Raw genomic sequence first — 18,949 nt, 5'->3', positions numbered from 1 at the left:
AAAATATTCTTTACAAAAACAAGAAAATTAAAAATTGTTATTCCTACTTATGTGGACGAACCACAACCGCCCACCACAATACGCAGTATTGTTACGGCTCAAAAGGCAAAGGACATAATTTTACTATAGAGCGTTTATATATACCACTATTAGTTTTCACTGTGGCCACTCTAACTATACCATCAAATCCAGGATGAACCTCAATTATACGGCCCAAAGGCCATTGTAGCGGGGGAATATTATTTTGGCGGATTACCACTAAGGTACCTAGTTGGACGTTTGGAGACGGAGAATTCCATTTAGCCCTTTGATGAAGAGTTTGGAGGTACTCCTTAGACCACCGTTCCCAAATCTGTTGGTGCAACTTATTTAATAATTGCCAACGATTCAACCGATTGTGCGGAACATCGAGCAACGTTTCTTCGGCCGGAGCACTCAAAGGCTCCATGGTCAAAAAATGTCCTGGAGTTAACGCACTAAGATCTTTTGGGTCTGAACTTAACGGGCATATTGGCCTCGAATTCATGATGGCCTCAATTTGAGAAAAAATAGTATATAACTCTTCAAAAGTTAGTACTTGTTCTCCAATTGTGCGAATTAAATGACCCTTTACCGTCTTAATATTAGATTCCCATAAACCTCCAAAGTGTGGAGAAGAAGGGGGAATGAGATGCCATTGAATAGATTCATGAGAAGCAGCTTGTGATGCCAATCTGTTAAGTTCTGCTCTGGCTCCAACAAAGTTAGTGCCATTGTCACTATAAACATGTTGACATCGGCCTCTACGACTGACAAATCGCTTAAACGCAGCTAAAAACGCGTCAGTGGATAAATCAGATACGAGCTCTAAATGAAGAGCTTTTGTTGAGAAACAAATAAAAAGCGACAAATACGCTTTAAGAGTTTGAGACTTTCGAAGTTTGGAAGCTCTTATAGGAAAAGGGCCCGCAAAATCAACTCCAACATTACTGAAAGGTTTTAGTTGAGATATTCGAGCTAGCGGTAGATTTCCCATTAACGGAACTGGAGACAAAGGATTCACCTTAAAACATTTAACACATTTAGACAGTACTCTACGAATGGCTCGTTTGGAAGATATAATCCAAAAACGCTGAGAAATTAGGTATTGAACAGTTTGAAGCCCGGCGTGTAGATATTGCAGATGAGTAGATTCAATAATCATATCAGTTAATTTACAACTGTTAGGAAGTAATGCCGGAAATTTGCGATCATACGAAATGGGCGCATTAGCTAGGCGACTACCTACACGTAGAATTCCCTTTGCATCGATAAAAGGTGAAAGCTTTCTTAAATTTTTTGGAAGCAGCTGTTTATCTTGGATAAAATTTATTAAAGTATTAAAAAAGATCTGCTGTGTTCGTTTAGCAAAAACCAGTAAGGAGTTATGTTGCTCCAATAAACTTAAACAACCTATTTCCAGATTACCATATCGGTTTTTGGTTACATAATGGAAAAAACGAATAATGTAACACAAACATCGAACACACCTATTTAAAGACGAATGACGATCCAATAAAATATCTAAAAAATTATTGGGAATTTCAGCAATCAATGCGACAGTCCGCACTTCCAAATTTACATTAGTAGACTCCTTTGAATTAAGTTCAAAGAACGTTAGCGGATCAGATTGTAAGAAGGTTGGCCCCGCCCACCATTTGGAACAGTTAATTAACTCAGAGGGTAAGCAACCCCTTGAACCAATGTCAGCAGGATTTTCTTCAGAAGGAACATAGTGCCAACATGAAGAAGTTACTCGTTCCTGCACATAAGCTACTCTATTGCTCACAAAAGTTTTCCACTGATGAGGGGAAGATTGTAACCAACGTAATGTAACAGCAGAATCAGAATAACAGTATATTTCCTTGATTTCTACTTTATCTTTAATAACAGAAGAAACAAAGGAGACTAGTCGAGCCACTAAAACCGCAGCAGACAATTCTAATCTGGGAATAGTAAGTCCCTTATTAATGGGTGCGACCTTAGATTTAGCTATAACAAAAGAAACAAAAGGTTGGCCTGAAGGTGATAAGCATCGAAAGTACAAGACAGCGCAGTAACCTTTCTCGCTAGCGTCACCAAAACAGTGAACTTCTAAGCGTAAAATATCGTCAATTAATAAACGACGAGGTAAATTTAATTTACTCAAATATGCTACATCATCAATGTATTTTTTCCACAAACGGATAATTTCTTTTGATGGAGCATCATCCCAACCAATCTTTTGAGTCCATATTCTTTGAATAAGGTGTTTAATTAGAAATGTTATTGGAGATAAAAATCCAAGAGGATCAAATATTTTTGCTAAATTGGACAAAAGATGACGTTTTGTACAAGAAGAGTCTAAAACTTGAACTTTAAAAGCAAATGTATCCGAAGAAGCGTCCCATTCCAACCCTAATACTTTAAGTGTTTTGGACGAAATATCATCATTAAATGTAAGAGGTTTTATTGCTAAATCTGATACAGCTAATCCTTTCAATAAATCGGGTACATTACTGGACCATTTTTTCAACTCAAAACCTCCTTTGGCAAGTAAGGCAATAAGTTCGTCTCTTAGTGCTAAGGCATTTTCGAAACTAGGACAGGAAGAAACGATATCATCAACGTAGGTTCCAGTTTTAAGTGCCTCGGCTGCTAGAGGAAACGAATCCCCGTCATCATTAGCCAACTGATGTAGACATCTAATAGCAAGATAAGGAGAACAAGAGAGACCATAAACAACTCTGTTGATACGAAGATCTCGAACAGGTTCAGAATTATTAGAACGCCAAAGTACTCTTTGATAATCTGTTTGAGTAGGATTAATTAAAATTTGCCTATACATTTTAGAAATATCGGCCGTAATTACATAACCATGCAATCGAAAATTAATCAAAATTGTACAGATGTCAGTCTGAAGCTTAGGACCAGTGAATAATTTGTCATTGAGTGAGGGTTGATTTGGAAGATGCCCGGAACCATTAAAAACGACCCTTAATTTACTTGTTAGACTTTCAGGTCTTAAAACACAATGATGCGATAAATAGTAAACATAAGGTGAATCGAAGTTATTCAATGGGACAGGTTCCATGTGACCGAGCTCAACAAATTCCTTCATAAAGGTGCGGTATTGGTCATAAAGTTCAGGAGATTTTTGAAGCCTTCTTTCTAATGAATAAAACCTACTAAGAGCAAGTGATCTAATATTAGGAAAGACAGGATTTTCTTCCTTAAAAGGTAGATCTACTACAAAGCGTCCTGAATGTTCACGCGTATAAGTATTCATAAACATATTTTCCACTTTAGCGTCATCAGGAGCTAAGCAAAAAACTTCAGGGACTGCTTCTAATTCCCAGAATTTCTTTATTTGCTGATCCAAAGAAACCGTATCTTCAACTTGGCAAAATAAAGACGTAAGAGTAGGTGCCTTTGAAATATTTACTTTTCCCATAAGCACATAGCCAAATATAGTATTAATTGCATCAGGTTCATCTTGATTGCCGTAAATACGTCCATCCAAAAGAATGGTAGAGAATACATCAGCTCCTAAAAGAATATCTATGGATCCTCTACGAAAGAAGTTATCATCTGCTAACTTTAAATTAGCAATATGGGGCCAAGTATTAACTTCTAAATTACATAAAGGCTGATCCTCACATATTTTTGTCAAGACTAACGCATCGGTTGTCAAAATAGGAGAAGATTTACGTACTGGTTTAAAAGAAATGGTAACCCCACCTAAATTAGTGTTCGACTGCATAGAACCTAATCCTTGGATGTTAGCTGAAGTTTTCATGGGACGTAAACCTAAACGCCTAAGGGTCTTTTGACAGATGAAGGACGTCATGCTTCCCGAATCTAACAGACACCTAACAGGTTGGTAGTTACCGTGACAATCAAGCACCTCAATACATGCAGTGGAAAGCAAAGTACTTTTATCAGCGGAAGAAAAACACACAGAAACGGATGATCCAGTCGTTGAATTTAAAGTGGATGCCGCCGAATCTTGAACATTCTCTTCTTTCTTAGAAGAGGAGAAGCAAAGGAGTGTATGATGTTTTTTATGGCACGAGTGACAAGTCCATGTAGATTTGCATAGGCTAGAACGATGTGATCCAAGACAGTTAATACACATCTTGTTCTTTTTTATTAATTGAAATCGATCTACAGGAGATTTTGCCAAAAAAACGGAGCATTTATAAATGGCATGGGTATCATTAGTTTTACAGATAGAACATTTTGGTTCAGGTTCTGTTTGAGCAAGCAATGATGTAGATTTGGAAGAATTAGGTTTTTTAGAAAAGTTAGATTTTGGTTTAGTGTGAAAATCAATATTATCTAAAGCGAGACAACTTTGATTTAAAAAATCAATCAGTTTTTTATAGCTTGGGATGGTTGAATTATTATGAAAAAGCTCAAAACGTGTTACTAAAGAAACAGTTAATCGTTTTAAAATCATTTGAACAAGTATAAAATCCCAATGTACTGTGGGTAGTCCTAGCTTATTTAGAGATGCCACATTTTTCGAAAATGTATCTAACAACTTGCGTAGTTCTTTTGGATCTTCTGAAGTCAGTTGTGGTGAACTTTCAAGGTTATTCCATAAATTGGCAGCGATTACCCTAACATTATTAAACCTTTCACAAAGCAGATCATAGGCAATTGGATAATTGTTTGCTGTGATGTCAATATGATCCACAGCATCGCGCGCTGCACCCTTTAAACACGATAGTAACAAATTAAATTTGTCAATTGGCTGTAAGTAAGTAAGAGTATGAACGCGAGCATCAAACTGATCTATAAAACTTCTAAATTCAGTTATTTTTCCACTGAAAGATGGCAATTCCGGTTTCGGTAAATTAAAATAATTTATAGGTAAAGGATTTTGAGACTGTGAAGTTGATGTAGTTTGCTGACTTGATGTTGAAGATTTTCTAAAGGCTTGCACGTATGTTAATTTAATTTTATAATATAATTTGTCAAAATTACTACGGCAATCATCTTCGACTTTAAATAGCGCGTCCTCATTATCTTGCTCAGAAACTAACATAATTATTTTATTATGAAGATCATAAAAATTGTCACGAATTTTTTCCAATCCTTCATACATAACTTCCAAAACCGGGTAAAAATTCTTATCGTCAGCAGCTACCTTTAAAGCAACAGCATGAATTTCAGTCATTTGTTGCACTTCAACTTGTCTTAAAGATTGATATTTTTTAATTTTATCTGCCATTTTGTAAATTTAAATGTAGAATTAATAAATTTAGAAAAATATGAAATTAGCGTTAGGAAATAAAATAGGTTCACCACACGAAAATTAATAAAATACAACCGAACTTTGTGCTAATAAAATAGAAAACTATGTCCTCTGCTATTTGAATATTTATAGACAAAAAATAATTATAAAACATAAACCCTTTAAATAAAAATTACTGTGTAAAATAAACACACAGTTTCATCTATAATAGAGTCAACCTGTATAATAATTATTATAACAAAATTTGTCTATTGGCCGACGTTGACAATTTAATAATAATTACTTTTACATTAATGTGTTCCTTTTTTACTTAAAAAACAACATTAACTGAGGTATAGGTACCACTAACGATCGGCACAAACAAAAAACCAATTTACTAATTGATACGTGATTTTAATTTGGTAAAGAATATTTTATCGCCTTATGTTAAAGAATAACAAAAAAATAAAGTCAAAGGGAATGCGGTTAAATAACCTGAATTTAATTCTGATCTTTGTAAATTAGCAAAGTATGACAATAAAATCAAACAATTCAGGTTTAAAAGAAACTTTCCCCGACTATATTACCCTCTTAGAAAAATGAAAAATGCAAGAAAAAAATATAGAAAATGGATCTATCAGGCTCGTAACGGATCAATAAATCATCTTGGACGAGATTACTAACTCAGTGAGCTTTATTAGTGGACTGTTTAGCATAGGGTGAATTTAAAATAGAATAAAAAAAAATAACAGTAAAAAAACTAGACCTTAAAGTAAATTGTAATAAAAATATTTCCTACCTTGTCATTTCTCGTTGCACAAGCTGGAGCAGGCCTGCTATTTTTCGTACTGCTATTGCTGAGTAGTATAAAGTATAAATCACTCACGAGGACTATATTGAGTTTCTATACACTTTTCGGAAATTGTAAGTGACTGTTAACCAAGAGAGTTGGTTGGCGAATTGTCTTTTTAAAATGAGGCGAGTAGGCAGGTAATTACATACAAAAAACTTTAAGGTTTTTACTTGAAAATAATGATAAAAATTAATACATACTCACTGAATTAGGTATTGGCCTACTCGTATATACGGGGTGTCCCATAATATTGAAAAGAAAATGAATTAAAATATTCTTTACAAAAACAAGAAAATTAAAAATTGTTATTCCTACTTATGTGGACGAACCAGAACCGTTAGATTGTGGGTGGCCTACATTTGAGAAAGTTAATTTTATGTCGTATAATTCACAAAGATCTTTCATTAAATTATTGTCGAATTCACGTCCATAGTCACAGTGTATGCGTAATGGAGTGCCATAGTGTTGGAAAAAGACAATAAGATTATTGACAATTGATTTGGCTGTTTTGTCTTCAAGAGGATACTCTTGGTTAAATTTAGTGAGCTCGTCTCTGATAGTTAGAGCGTAATTTCTAGTAGGGTATTCGAAAAGATCTATGTTAACTCTTTCGAATGGTGTTTTAGGTGTTTCGGTAATGACTAACGGGTTGCTTAAGTTCTTCCTACATATCTTCACCTTTTGACAGATTTCACAATTTTTTATAAAATTTTCTACATCCTTTGTGATGCCTTGCCAATTATACTTTTCTTTTATTCTTCGTATGGTCTCATTTATTCCCCGATGGAGATTGCTTTTACCACGGTGATAGTGATCCAATATTGGGGGTATTTCGTCTTGTTCTGGGGTTTTAATGACATCTTGACATATTCTGATTTTTATTTCTTTATCGGCAAAGATAAACGAAAATATTTCTAAAATTGGTAATTCGAGCTGATTTTCGACGTAATAGATTTGCGATAGGTCAAATTTATCTTGGTCTGCATAAACGATATAGAATAAGTGTTGTACTACTGTTTCGGGATCAAAAGGAAGGGGAATGATAAAATATTTCCGATTTTTGACAGTTTTACTAGTAAGTATGTTAAGCTTTGATAGGTTAAAATCTATTTCATTTTCATCAAAAATGTCGTCTAAAATTTTGTGATGCATTTCTTCCATTTTATTTTGCCTAAGGAAGGTAATGATGTTTTTATGCGATTTATCTAGTAGTTTATCATTAGATATTTCGATTTTAGAATAATCAATGAGTGATTTAGTTTTATACAGGTCGACAAATCTATTGAAATGTTCGGTGATCTCTTCTTCATTGACTTCGTTTGGTTCTTCGTCAGATTCCGTATCATTCGAAGCTAATATTGATATTTTCTTATGGAAATTCGCGCATTCCTTGAAGTGATTGATTTTTATTCGAGAAAGGGCGTCCGCATTTTTGTTGGTTTTTCCCGGTTTATGAATGATTTTATAATTGTACTCCTCAAGCTTGAGGCGCCATCTAGCTAGTCTGCTGCCAGGGTCTTTTATAGAAAATAACCAGGTGAGTGGACGGTGATCAGTTACTAGGGTGAATTTTTTTCCGAACAGATAGGGTCGGAAATGTTTTACAGCCCATACGATAGCAAGGAGTTCTCGCTCAATTGTCGAATATCGTGTTTCAGCACCACACAGGGTACGTGAAGCGTATGCTATAGGCAAATCTTTGCCAATGGGGCCTTGGGATAAAATAGCGCCGACGGCGAATGCACTGGCGTCTGTTGTGAGAACAAATGGTTCCTCAAAATTTGGATAAATTAGAATCGGGTCAGAAATTAAAGCGTTTTTCAAATCTTCAAAAGCTTGCCTACAATCTGGGTCAAAATTGAAAGCAACGTCTTTTTGAAGTAGTCTAGTGAGAGGTTTGGAGAGTTTGGCAAAATTAGGGATAAAACGACGATAATAACCGGCTAGGCCTAAGAAAGATTTTATGTCTTTGGGTGTTTTCGGTTCAGGAAATCGTTGGATACAATCAACTTTTGAAGGGTTAGGCTTGACGCCATCTTGGGTAATGAGATGTCCGAGGTACGCTACCTCTTTTCTGAGAAATTCACATTTATCAGGCTGGATTTTAAGATTAGCGTTTCGAAGACGTTTGAAGACTTCAGTAAGACGGGAAATGTGGTCGTGAATGGTAGGAGAGTATACTATGATGTCGTCCATGTAGACAAGACATCGCTCGTTTAAAATACCTAGGAGAATGTTGTCCATGACACGCTGGAATGTGGACGGTGCATTTTTGAGTCCAAAAGGCATACGAGTAAATTCGTAATGTCCGTTTTCTACGGAGAAAGCTGTTTTAGGAATGTCTTTAGGATCGATTTCGATCTGATGGAAACCGGAGGCAAGATCTAGAGTTGTGAAATATTGACATTTTCCAAGTTGGTCTAAGAGATCGGTGATATTAGGGAGAGGGTATTTATCGTCAATGGTACATTCATTGAGTTTGCGATAGTCTATTACTACTCGCCATTTTTGTTCTCCAGAGGCGTCCATCTTTTTTGGGACGACCCACACAGGACTTGACCAGGGTGACGTGCTTTGTCGGATGATTCCTTCGTTGACCATCTTATTCACTTGAGATTTTACTTCCTCTTTATGGACCTGAGGATATCTGTATGATTTCGTAAAAATGGGTTTGGCATTATTGGTTTCAATTTGATGTTTGATCTCACTGGTAAAGGTGAGGTTGTCTCCCTCTAAGTAAAATATGTCTTCGTATGTTAAGCAGAGATTTGTAATTAGTTCTTGTTCTTCCTCGTTAAGATGTTCTATTCGAAGTTGAGATTTGATGTTGTTAGTTCGGTTGATTTTATCAGGGCAATAATTGATAGAGTCATCGTTTGACTGATAATTTAGGACAGGGTGCGTTTACTATGGATGTCAGAAATTCACCTTTTTCATTTACGTGTACTAACGCGTTGGGTATATGGACTTTATCTTTTTCTTTTCTATACAAAATTGCATCTGTATTCGACAGATGACACGTTAATTTAAATATTTGCTCGGTTCTGGGATCTATTTTAATTTGATTTTGTATTTGTTTAGGGGAATCATTGTTATGGGAATCAGTTTCTACTTTGTAGAGAGGTAATGTTTTAAAATTCGTGATTAATGTTTTGTTCTTGATGTCAATTGAACATTCGTAATGTTCAAAAAAATCGAGGCCTAAGATTCCATCAAAATCAATATCTAGATCATAAATGAATACCTTATGGGGGTTTCCTTTTTGAAACGGGACTAAAGTTGATTCAGTGACAAGAAGTTTTTGGTCTGTAATACCTTGTATGGTAATACTTTCGGGAAAACGCGGTTTGAAATTTTTCGCGGTATTTTCTTTAAAGATGGAGATACCAGCACCGGTATCGATAAGTAGTTTAAATTTGTTTGCTGCGTCTGTTATGTAATAGAGATTTTTGGAGTTTACAGCAAGAATTCCTGATCTGGAACATTCAGAGACGGGTTCATGTCGTCCAAATTTAGAGTTTGGATCTGGTTTTCTATTTGAGACAAAGGTTGGCTCATTGAAATGGCATTGTCTGGTGGGTGGTTTTGATTTGGAACTGTGAGAAAATCCTGATAGTCTTGGGTATCAATTAAATCGATGGATTCATCGAATGAATGGTAGAAATCAGGAGGTGGATAATTATTATCGGAAAAATCGTCATACTGATAGCTTTCAATTGGATCTGAGGTATAATCATTAACATAGTCAGGTTTATAGTTAACGAAATGAGCTCTCTGTCTATCGCTCGAAAAATTTGGATTCTTATGAATTACAGAAGGGCGTATTTGTGGGTTATTTTGATTGAACTGAGGTCTTTGTTGGTCGTTAGGTCTAGTGTTTTGATAGTTATTATTCGGGCTGAAGTTTTGCCTCTGAAAGCCATTATTTTGGGCATTATTGAAGTTTTGATAGCTACTGAAATTTCGAGTATCGTTAAAATTCTGGGAATTATTTTGGGAATTTTGTCTAGAGCGACATTCGTTGTTTGAGTGGCCAATGCGTCCACAAAAGGTGCATCTAGGTGGTTGAAAGTTTGGTCTTCTAATGGCTTGATTATTTTGATTGGGTCTTGGAGGATTGGGGCGATTGGTTTTCTGTATCTCGAAATAAGATAATTGTAGCTCTCGTCTGATGCGGACCTGAGCTTGAAGAAGGTCTTTCGGATTACTAGCACGAACAATATGTGCAATTTTTGGATCTAGGCCGGTCAATAAGGTATTGAGCGCAATTGATTCGATTAGTACGATTTGGGCTTGTTTCTCTTCAGGAGTGAGGCAAGATTTCTGGATATTGGCATGCATTTTTGCATTAAGGACTTGGACACGATTGAGGAATGTAAGAGCCGATTCATTTGGAAGTTGTTTGACTCTCTGTAAATCTTGTATGAGAGAAGATAGGTCTCTAGTGTCTCCAAAGTGGGAATTAAGAAGTTGCTTAATTTCTAGATATGATAAGGGATTTCTAGAGCTTATGAGCTGCGCTGCTCTTCCGCGAAGTTTATTTTTTATGTGAATTACTAATAGTTGTTTTTGATCACGCGTAGACATATTGTAGGCATAGTCACAAGCATTTAGAAAAGTTTGTAAAAATATTTGATCGCCTTCAAATTCGGGTACGATCGAAAATATTTCGGATAGTTTATAAGGTTCTACTTCGGGTTCATTCTCGATATGAGATACGGGGACTGCGGGACGAGAAGTATTACTGTTGTCAGTCATGATGATCAAATAAATTTAAATAAAACAGGTAATCAATATATCAAAAATAAAAAATGGTCAAAGAAAACAATTTAAATATGAAATAATCAAAATATCAAATAATAAAAATAAAAATGGTCAAAATAAATAATGAATAAATATGAAATAATCAAAATATTAAAAATAAAAATGGTCAAATAAGTCAAATGGAATAATCAATATATCAAATAATAAAAATAAAAATAGTCAAATAAATCAATTTAAATATCAAATAATAATCAAAAATAATAAAAAATATATCAGAAAATGTTTTTATAACAACTGTCCGATTAGCGAAATGTGCGTGTTTCAGACGTGTATATAAGAACAATAGTGAAAATAAAGGAATGACGATTAACAGAATAAACGTCAAATAGTTAAAAGATAATCAGAAAAATATTTAGTGGTTGTATTTAGTATTAAAAAAAATGTTCTTATAATAACTGCCCGATGAGCGAAAAGTGCGTGTTTCAGGCGTTTTATAATAACAATAAATAATAAAAAAAATTGACGATTTACGGTATAAACGTCAAATAATGAGAATAAATATGTACTTGTTTTTATTGATTTTCAGTATAATCAATATTGGAATATCGAACAGTATTCAATAATAATAATATTAATAATAATATTGTAAAATAATGTAATAATAATATATGAGATGATTCAATATTAGACTTACACTAAATCCAAAAACATCTAGTCGTCTTGTTCTCGACAGCGTCTCTACCAGGGGCTTCACCAGGTGTTCCTAATCCGTAGATATCTGCAAAGTGATGACGGCTCTGCCTTTTGGATGGTTCGTTTCTGAATCAAAGGATTGGAATCCACCGTTGTCAGTTAGGCTTTTCCGTGTTCTAACAACGTTTCCAGATCCTACTGACTGCGCCAATTTTTATATCACTTAAAACTTTTTTGACTTTTTAAAAAATATTTTATTTTGAAAATACAAGAATTAAAGTTACATGAATGAAATCTAAATTATTACGAACAAATATTAAACACCGGCAAATGGTTTTATATGATTTACAAAATGCTGAGGTTGTGAGAAAGCCTGGACGTAGTAGTTCTCGCTGACATTGGCATTGAAACTGGATGCGTCGATTCAGATGGCTGACACCTGATATCTGCTGATGGCAAATAGGTAGGTACTTCATTATTAAGGCTAGTTGGTACAAACGGATATAACATATATATATATATATATATATATATATATATATATATATATATATATATATATATATATATATATATATATATATGTTTCATCTGTTTGATTTCGTACGAGTGGTCGTTAAACCATTAGCCTTGGATCTTTTGATCACTGAGTGTGTTTCAAAGATCTACATATATATATATATATATATATATATATATATATATATATATATATATATATATAAATAGTTCTACCATATCTAGTTATATTGGAGGTCTGGGAAGAACCAGTTGTAATAGTCTCAGGCACCCCTGTATTGTTATTGACTGGGTTGCTTTGAGATTCTAAGGCAATTGGTGACTGATTTATAGTTACTGGTGCTTCCAAGACTTCACTTCAAGAAGCTGTACACTGTGTTTCAAATTTATTTTGATTATTACATATATCCGAGTTTGTTGCATTTGTTTGCGGATGTGTTATAAACACGTCATTTGCGGACACTATTGGAGGCACACAATCACCTTTACACAACCGAATATCATTTGCATGTACGAGTTTCACCTTTTCATTTATTTGCACAAGATATGTAGATGTACTGACAATTCTTACTATTTTACCTTTTTGCCACTGTCTCGTTTGGTAATTCTTTACGTACACTACATCATTCACAGTATACAGCTTTGTGTTCCTTATAGTGTCAGAGTGAAGTTGTATATTATGTTGATTAAAACATGGTTTAAGAAGATCGAACCTTGTTCGGAAACGAATTTTAAATAAGCTCTCTGAAGGGCTTTGTCCTGTAGAAGTTGAAGGAGTATTTCTATGTACAAATAAATGTGTGATGTGACGCATGTCGTCAGTTAAAACACATATTAAAGAGTAATATCGTCTAGTTTCTTTGTTATTAAAGATATCAGAGAAATTAAAAAAATAAAATATTCTCAAAATATGAGACTACAACAAAATGTCGAGGTATACTCACCTTTGTGCCTTTTTCTCCCTACAAGATGTCTAAAACTTTTGTTTCGGTTGAAACACATGTTAAATTACACAACCGTTTATTTTTTTTATTTCTAAAGATACCAGGGACATTCAAAAAACAAAATGTTCACAAAACATAAGACTACAATACGATTTCGATATATACTCCAATTTGTACCTCGTCCTCCCTACAGGGCGTCTCAAACTTAACATAAGAAAAACATTTCTTTTCTTCCACCCGGTATAAGTAGAAAAAAAAAGTTTGAGGAAACCTTTGCATAACTGTGTAAATACTAAAGAAAAGTCTAAAATAATAAAAAGAATTAGCAGAATCCGTTAATCTGTTCACGAAAAAATCTACTATAAAAATTCAGCCGAATTTTCTATATCCCTAACTGTTGACGAGCAGTTTATGATATTAGCATTATCATTTTAGAGTCTTCTACTTTGATAATGCGAATATTTATGAGTTGAGTTTTTGGGACAACTTTATTGAAAGATAGTTCATTCAATTACATTTAGAAGGAATATTATAAGAAAAACCTCAAATATTATGTGAAAATTTGCTACTATATAAAAATGAAAGTAAATCTAAAGACTTATACCTATTACCCCCTTGATGTAGGGTGACTTGGATTGAGGATAATGGTAGAGAAACCTACATGTAGATTCCTATACCAGTTTTTTTGTCTATTAATATTACAAGAAAAACCTCAAGCATAAAAATTTCCAACAATAAAAAAAAACAAAATCAATCATAACATTTTATACATATGACCCCTTTATGTGGGGATACTTGGAACCTGAACATGTTGGATATGAAGGATATTAATAGAGAAACTTAAATTTAGATTTCTATCCCAATAATCTCAAATAGGTTAAAAAAACTTCATGTATTTTAAACTAAACTTGTATTTTAAACTAAATTTTCTTAACATATTAAAAAAAAAACAAGTTGATTAATTTGAGTCTTCTTCGTAATTTTCCTGTATCGGCAGTCTAGCATATGCACCAGTTCTACAACTCGAACTTTGTTGTGCATACTGTTCATGTAGCATATTAATGTCCGCTTTGTGAATTAAATTGTTTATTTGATATTCCACATTTGCTCTGGTTAGTGGGTCAAAGGAACGCAATTTCATTGCAACATGCTCCCCATAAACAGAGCACCCATCTTTTGTGTTTTATTTGCGTTCTGAAATACTCTGCAACATATTAAAAGCATGTGACAATTGTGGATCGGCATTACCACATGTTTTCGCCTTTTTATTTTTTTGTGTGAAATTTTGATTAGGTGTTTAAAGTGACATGGGTGTTGAAAGTACCGTTCGAGGTGTCACTTTCAACAGTTTTCAGCAGTTATTCTTCTGAATATATGACTTCAGTATCATTCGAACCGTCTGTTATTAAATCAATATTATCTTGTCTTCTTATCATCAAATCAATATTATCAGTAGCAGTCGACTCGTGAGGCCCCTAAAAAAAATATCTTTACTCACCTATTATAAATATTAATCAAAAAATGTTTTAGTTTATTATTAAAGTTATTATTTCATTTTAGATTCCAAATTCTCCTGAAGACTGGCTTAAGGTTGAAGAAGAATATGAACAAAAATGGCAATTTTCACATTGTTTAGGAGCACTAGACGGAAAGCATATTATATTGCAGGCGCCAATAAACAGTGGAGGTGAATATTTTAATTAGAAGGGGCAGTTCAGTATTGTGTTGATGGCAGCAGTAGATACAAATTATTCATTTTTGTTTGCCAACGTCGGTTGTCAAGAAAGGATTTCAGATGGAGGTGTATTTAAAAACACGGATTTAAGCATTAACCTAGAAAATCAAACTTTAAACCTTCCACCACCAACCTCTTTGCCAGGACAAATTGAAGAAACACCATATGTTTTTGTACCTGATGATGCATTTCCTCTTCATTTCAATATAATGAAGCCCTACCCTGGGATACACTTAAAAGGCTCACCTAAACGTGCCTATAATTATAGAATATGCAGAGCACGTCGGATTGTAGAAAATGCTTTCGGCATTTTGTCATCAGTATTTCAAGCTTTAAGAAAACCACTCTTATTTGAACCACAAAAAGCTACATCGATAACATTAGCATGTGTTTACCTTCATAATTTGTTAAGGAAAAGCAAACAATCGAAGAAATTATACTGTCCAGATAGCACATTGGATTCTGAAGTAGATTGAACTGGAAATGTTATTGAAGGAATGTGGAGAAAACATGCAGGATATCAAACTTTATTTATCAGTTTAAAGAAAGTTGGCCGTAAATCAACTTTATAATCACAAAATGTCAGAAATAACTTCACCAAATATTTCTCCACAATGGGACGAGTACCATGGCAAAGTGATTATGACTAGAGTACTTACTAAAAACTTATACTTATAATTAATTAAATAAATTGATAATACAGATTCTTACTTTGTTGCTAGTGGTTGTTTGTCTTGTTTGCTGAAGTCCTAACCTCCTAAGAAATTCCAAATATCTGTAGCCAAACCACATTTCTTTCTCCACATCCTCTGCTCCCATTCCAGATTTGGTCATTCTAAGTGCCTTGGCACGAGCTCTTCTATATCGTGCTAAGACAACCCCAATTTTTCTCTCTATCTCATCTGGTACTTTTTGTAAAGTGGCCGCTATCACTCTGATCCAATCTTTTTTACGGTTTTTCTTTTTGTATTCTGCATTTCTGGGGTTCCATAAATTGGAATGTTTACGGTATTCCTCTATTAAGATAATCATTTCATTTTCCGGCCATTCCATTCCGATAAACAGTAATTAACTATGACTTAGTTAACTATATTAATTATTATACTACTTACTATTAATTAACTATACTAATTATTACACTTAACTATATTAACTTATTAATTATACTATAGTAGTAAACAACAAGAAAAAAGCAACAAGCAGCACGTTGAAATATTTTAACCTCAAACTAAAGTAAATACGAACATAATCTCTTTTTCGTTTGAGCGGACTTCAATACGTCCAGACCATTTTGTTTACTAACTGGTTGTTCGCGAACAAACCCTTTGATGTTACCGCTATCCAAGCGAACTTTGAGCGAACATCGAACTGTTTGCGAACCCATTACGAACTGTCGTCCACACAGCTGTTCGCGAACAGCTCGCGAACTTGGTTTGTACGAGGCTTTAGGTGAACTATTGGAAATGAAAATCGGAAAGTGATTATTACCATATAAAATGTTGAAGAGTGTTCCAGTGGAGGAGACGAGCGATTTTGGGATCACAAAAACTCAAGTCTATAGAGGAAAATGTTGCGAATTGTATATGCAAATATGTAGAATTTCCAAGGTTTAAAAGGTTAATATTGGTATGGCTTATTACTTGCTCGATAATCTTTCCTCCGTCAAATGTTCGTTGATATCCCCATAGTGTGTTGTGGGTATTAAAATCGCTAACTAATATGAGCGAAACGGGAAGTTGTTGAATAAGATCGGATTGATCGGAGCTCTGTAGTTAAAGTAAGGAGGAATGTATATACTACAAATGGCTATTTTATTAGGACACCAAGCAGTTATTGCTATTGCCTCTAAATTAGTAGTTAAAGAGAGTTCTTGGTGATATATTTGTACCTCAGAGCTAAACTGTATTAACTCACAAAATTGAAATTTTACAGGAGAGCAGTTTAAAAGAAATATAAAGAGTAAATTTTAAATATAATTTTTATTTCTTTTTCTTCAAATATGTGAAAACACTATTCGATAAAAGTATAACTGATACTATATATTACTGTATTTGTTATTTTTATACCTCTTTAATTTAGTGAAATATCATGCAGTTAATACTGTTTGGCATGAAAACAATTACCATGTTCGGGAGATAAGTTGACACACGTGAATAAATAAGCTGGAGATAATACGATACATGAAACAAAATTTTGTCAAAAGCACTTCTTTTTTTTAATTAAATGAAATAAACAACATCTATAAAACAAAATGAGTAAACAAAACTAACGAAAAACGAAACTCAAAGGATCATGAGTGTTGTACACTTAAAATGTTTTGGAAAAATTTTGTAAATCCTCATTTACTTTATCGGTTTGGGATAATTTTTTATAAAAATTATGAAAATTATAAATGAGTGATTCTATTGTAGTTGTAACCAACAAAAATTTTTAAAGAAGGATTATGAGCTGTGGTAAAATTGGTTTCCTGTAAACAAAGGAAGTCGGGAGAGTGATCAGATATAAGGAATTACAGGTGTTCGATGCGAGGATAAAATCCATCACAGTTCCATTGAATAATTGTGAACTTGTTAGTAAGAAGATTTTTGAGTCCTTGAGTTTTGAGATGCATCAGACGTGTATTCATCATCAGTCGTGTATTCATCATCAGTTGTTTCCTGTAAAAGGTCAAGATTGGGTAATTTTATACAATCATCCATTACGAGTTCGGTTTTGTCTTTGATTTTTTTTATTAGACGAGTTAGTATATTTTTGATTTATTTCTCGTTAATGTTGGGATAGATTTGGTATAATGTAGAAATAAGTGATTTGATGTCTGGTGTGAATTTTAATGCTTCTGCGTATGGATCAGTACTGCCGTGACAGTTTTCAAGAAGAGCAATTATGTTATCGGCTGGGATGATGAATATTTGTGGACTTTTTGTATAAAGTTCATGTATGATTTTTTTTGTAATTTCAGATAGGGTTGAGTCACAGCTTGACCGTTTAAGTTTTTTCTTGGTTTGAGGTTTGGAAACGCCGTCATATGTATTAGTTTGTTCAGTATGAGTAGCTTCTTCAATTAGGCCAGTTCTGTCGCTAGGAGAAGAAAGTTGTGAGTATGTCCGTTTATACCGTGTCTGTGTATCTGTCACATGTTGACTTGGTTATTCTAATGAGGGGTTGTCATTTGAGGATGTACTTGTATAAGCTTGTTTCATAATAGACGTGTTATGATGTCTACCCTTACGTTTTACATATAGTTTTTAAAATCTGCTTGATGACTATATTGATATAGAATAGACATCTGGGTTTTTCTTCTGCTATTTAAAATATTTTATTTTAAGTCAGTTTGCTGTGCTACCATCTTCGTCTACATTTCTGTTCTTTATTATCTCCTTTGGCAGATCATAAGATCAAAAAAATCGTTATATTTTAATTCCATTACTTCATAAGAATCCATTTTGGTAGTTCTTTTAGATCTTGCACTTTTGAATACTTCTTTTCAATCATTTTTAATTTGCCTTGTACCTATAAACTTAAGTACTAAATTCCTGTTAAATTGTTTTTATTTGTTAAAATATAAGTTATTAAAAATTAATGAATTTTCTACAATGTAATTAATTTTATTGTTAATACTTACATCATATAAATTTCTGCAAATTTGCAAGAGTCGCATATTTCTTGATGTCATGAACGTCAGGTAAAGGTCATTTCAAGGTCAAATCAATATAAATCGACACAATCGCTCTGAAAAAGTATACTAGGGGGTTTTTGGGGTCACTAATCACGAATCCGGGGTCCGCTGACCTTTCTCACGTCTAGCTCATGGTCAAATCAAAATAAATCAACACAATCGTTCTGAAAAAGTATATTAGGGGGTTTTGGGGCCGCTGTTACAAAACTGGGGTCCGTTGAGCTCTACCACGTCAGGTAAAGGTCATTTCAAGGTCAAATTAGGACAAGTCCACAAAACCGTTTAGAAAAATTAAAAGTGTATATTGATACACACTTTGCAGTTATGGAATTTTAAGTAAAGTTTATACAGTATGTCCCTGTAAGTTGTATCCATATAGAAAACTTTTTGAAGTTATACTTCTTTACCGGCGATAGAGGGTGATTTTTTATATGTTAAAACCTATCAGCCCGGCGCATGCGCATTATAACTTTGTTCTGATTGGATGTTCAAATGACATGTCAAAAATTATCCGATATGGCAGCTG

The 18,949-nt window shown here is 33.8% G+C and overlaps 1 protein-coding gene across 1 annotated transcript; it reads right to left on the bottom strand.

Annotated features, from left to right (window-relative positions):
• Positions 1-9,548: 9,548 nt before the first annotated feature.
• LOC126891038 (probable WRKY transcription factor protein 1) lies at positions 9,549-15,800 on the bottom strand. Its single transcript, XM_050660218.1, has 2 exons — positions 15,459-15,800; positions 9,549-10,226 (listed from the first exon to the last, which is right to left on the bottom strand). The coding sequence occupies exons 1-2, from the start codon at positions 15,798-15,800 to the stop codon at positions 9,549-9,551; spliced, it is 1,020 nt and encodes a 339-aa protein (XP_050516175.1).
• Between the last annotated feature and the right edge of the window lie 3,149 nt (positions 15,801-18,949).

The sequence above is a fragment of the Diabrotica virgifera genome, chromosome 9 (assembly GCF_917563875.1).
Source record: "Diabrotica virgifera virgifera chromosome 9, PGI_DIABVI_V3a".
Lineage (NCBI taxonomy): Eukaryota > Metazoa > Arthropoda > Insecta > Coleoptera > Chrysomelidae > Diabrotica > Diabrotica virgifera.
Note: the sequence above shows the minus strand (reverse complement) of the source record. Positions and strands in the feature narration are given on the sequence as shown.

What these genes read in the sequence shown, in the direction of transcription:
- LOC126891038 (XM_050660218.1), bottom strand. Translation starts at nt 15,800, where the DNA reads ATGGAATGGCCGGAAAATGAAATGATTATCTTAATAGAGGAATACCGT. An exon ending in AAACAACCACTAGCAACAAA is followed by an intron (nt 10,227 to 15,458) that starts GTAAGAATCTGT and finishes TTCGAGATACAG; the next exon opens with AAAACCAATCGCCCCAATCC.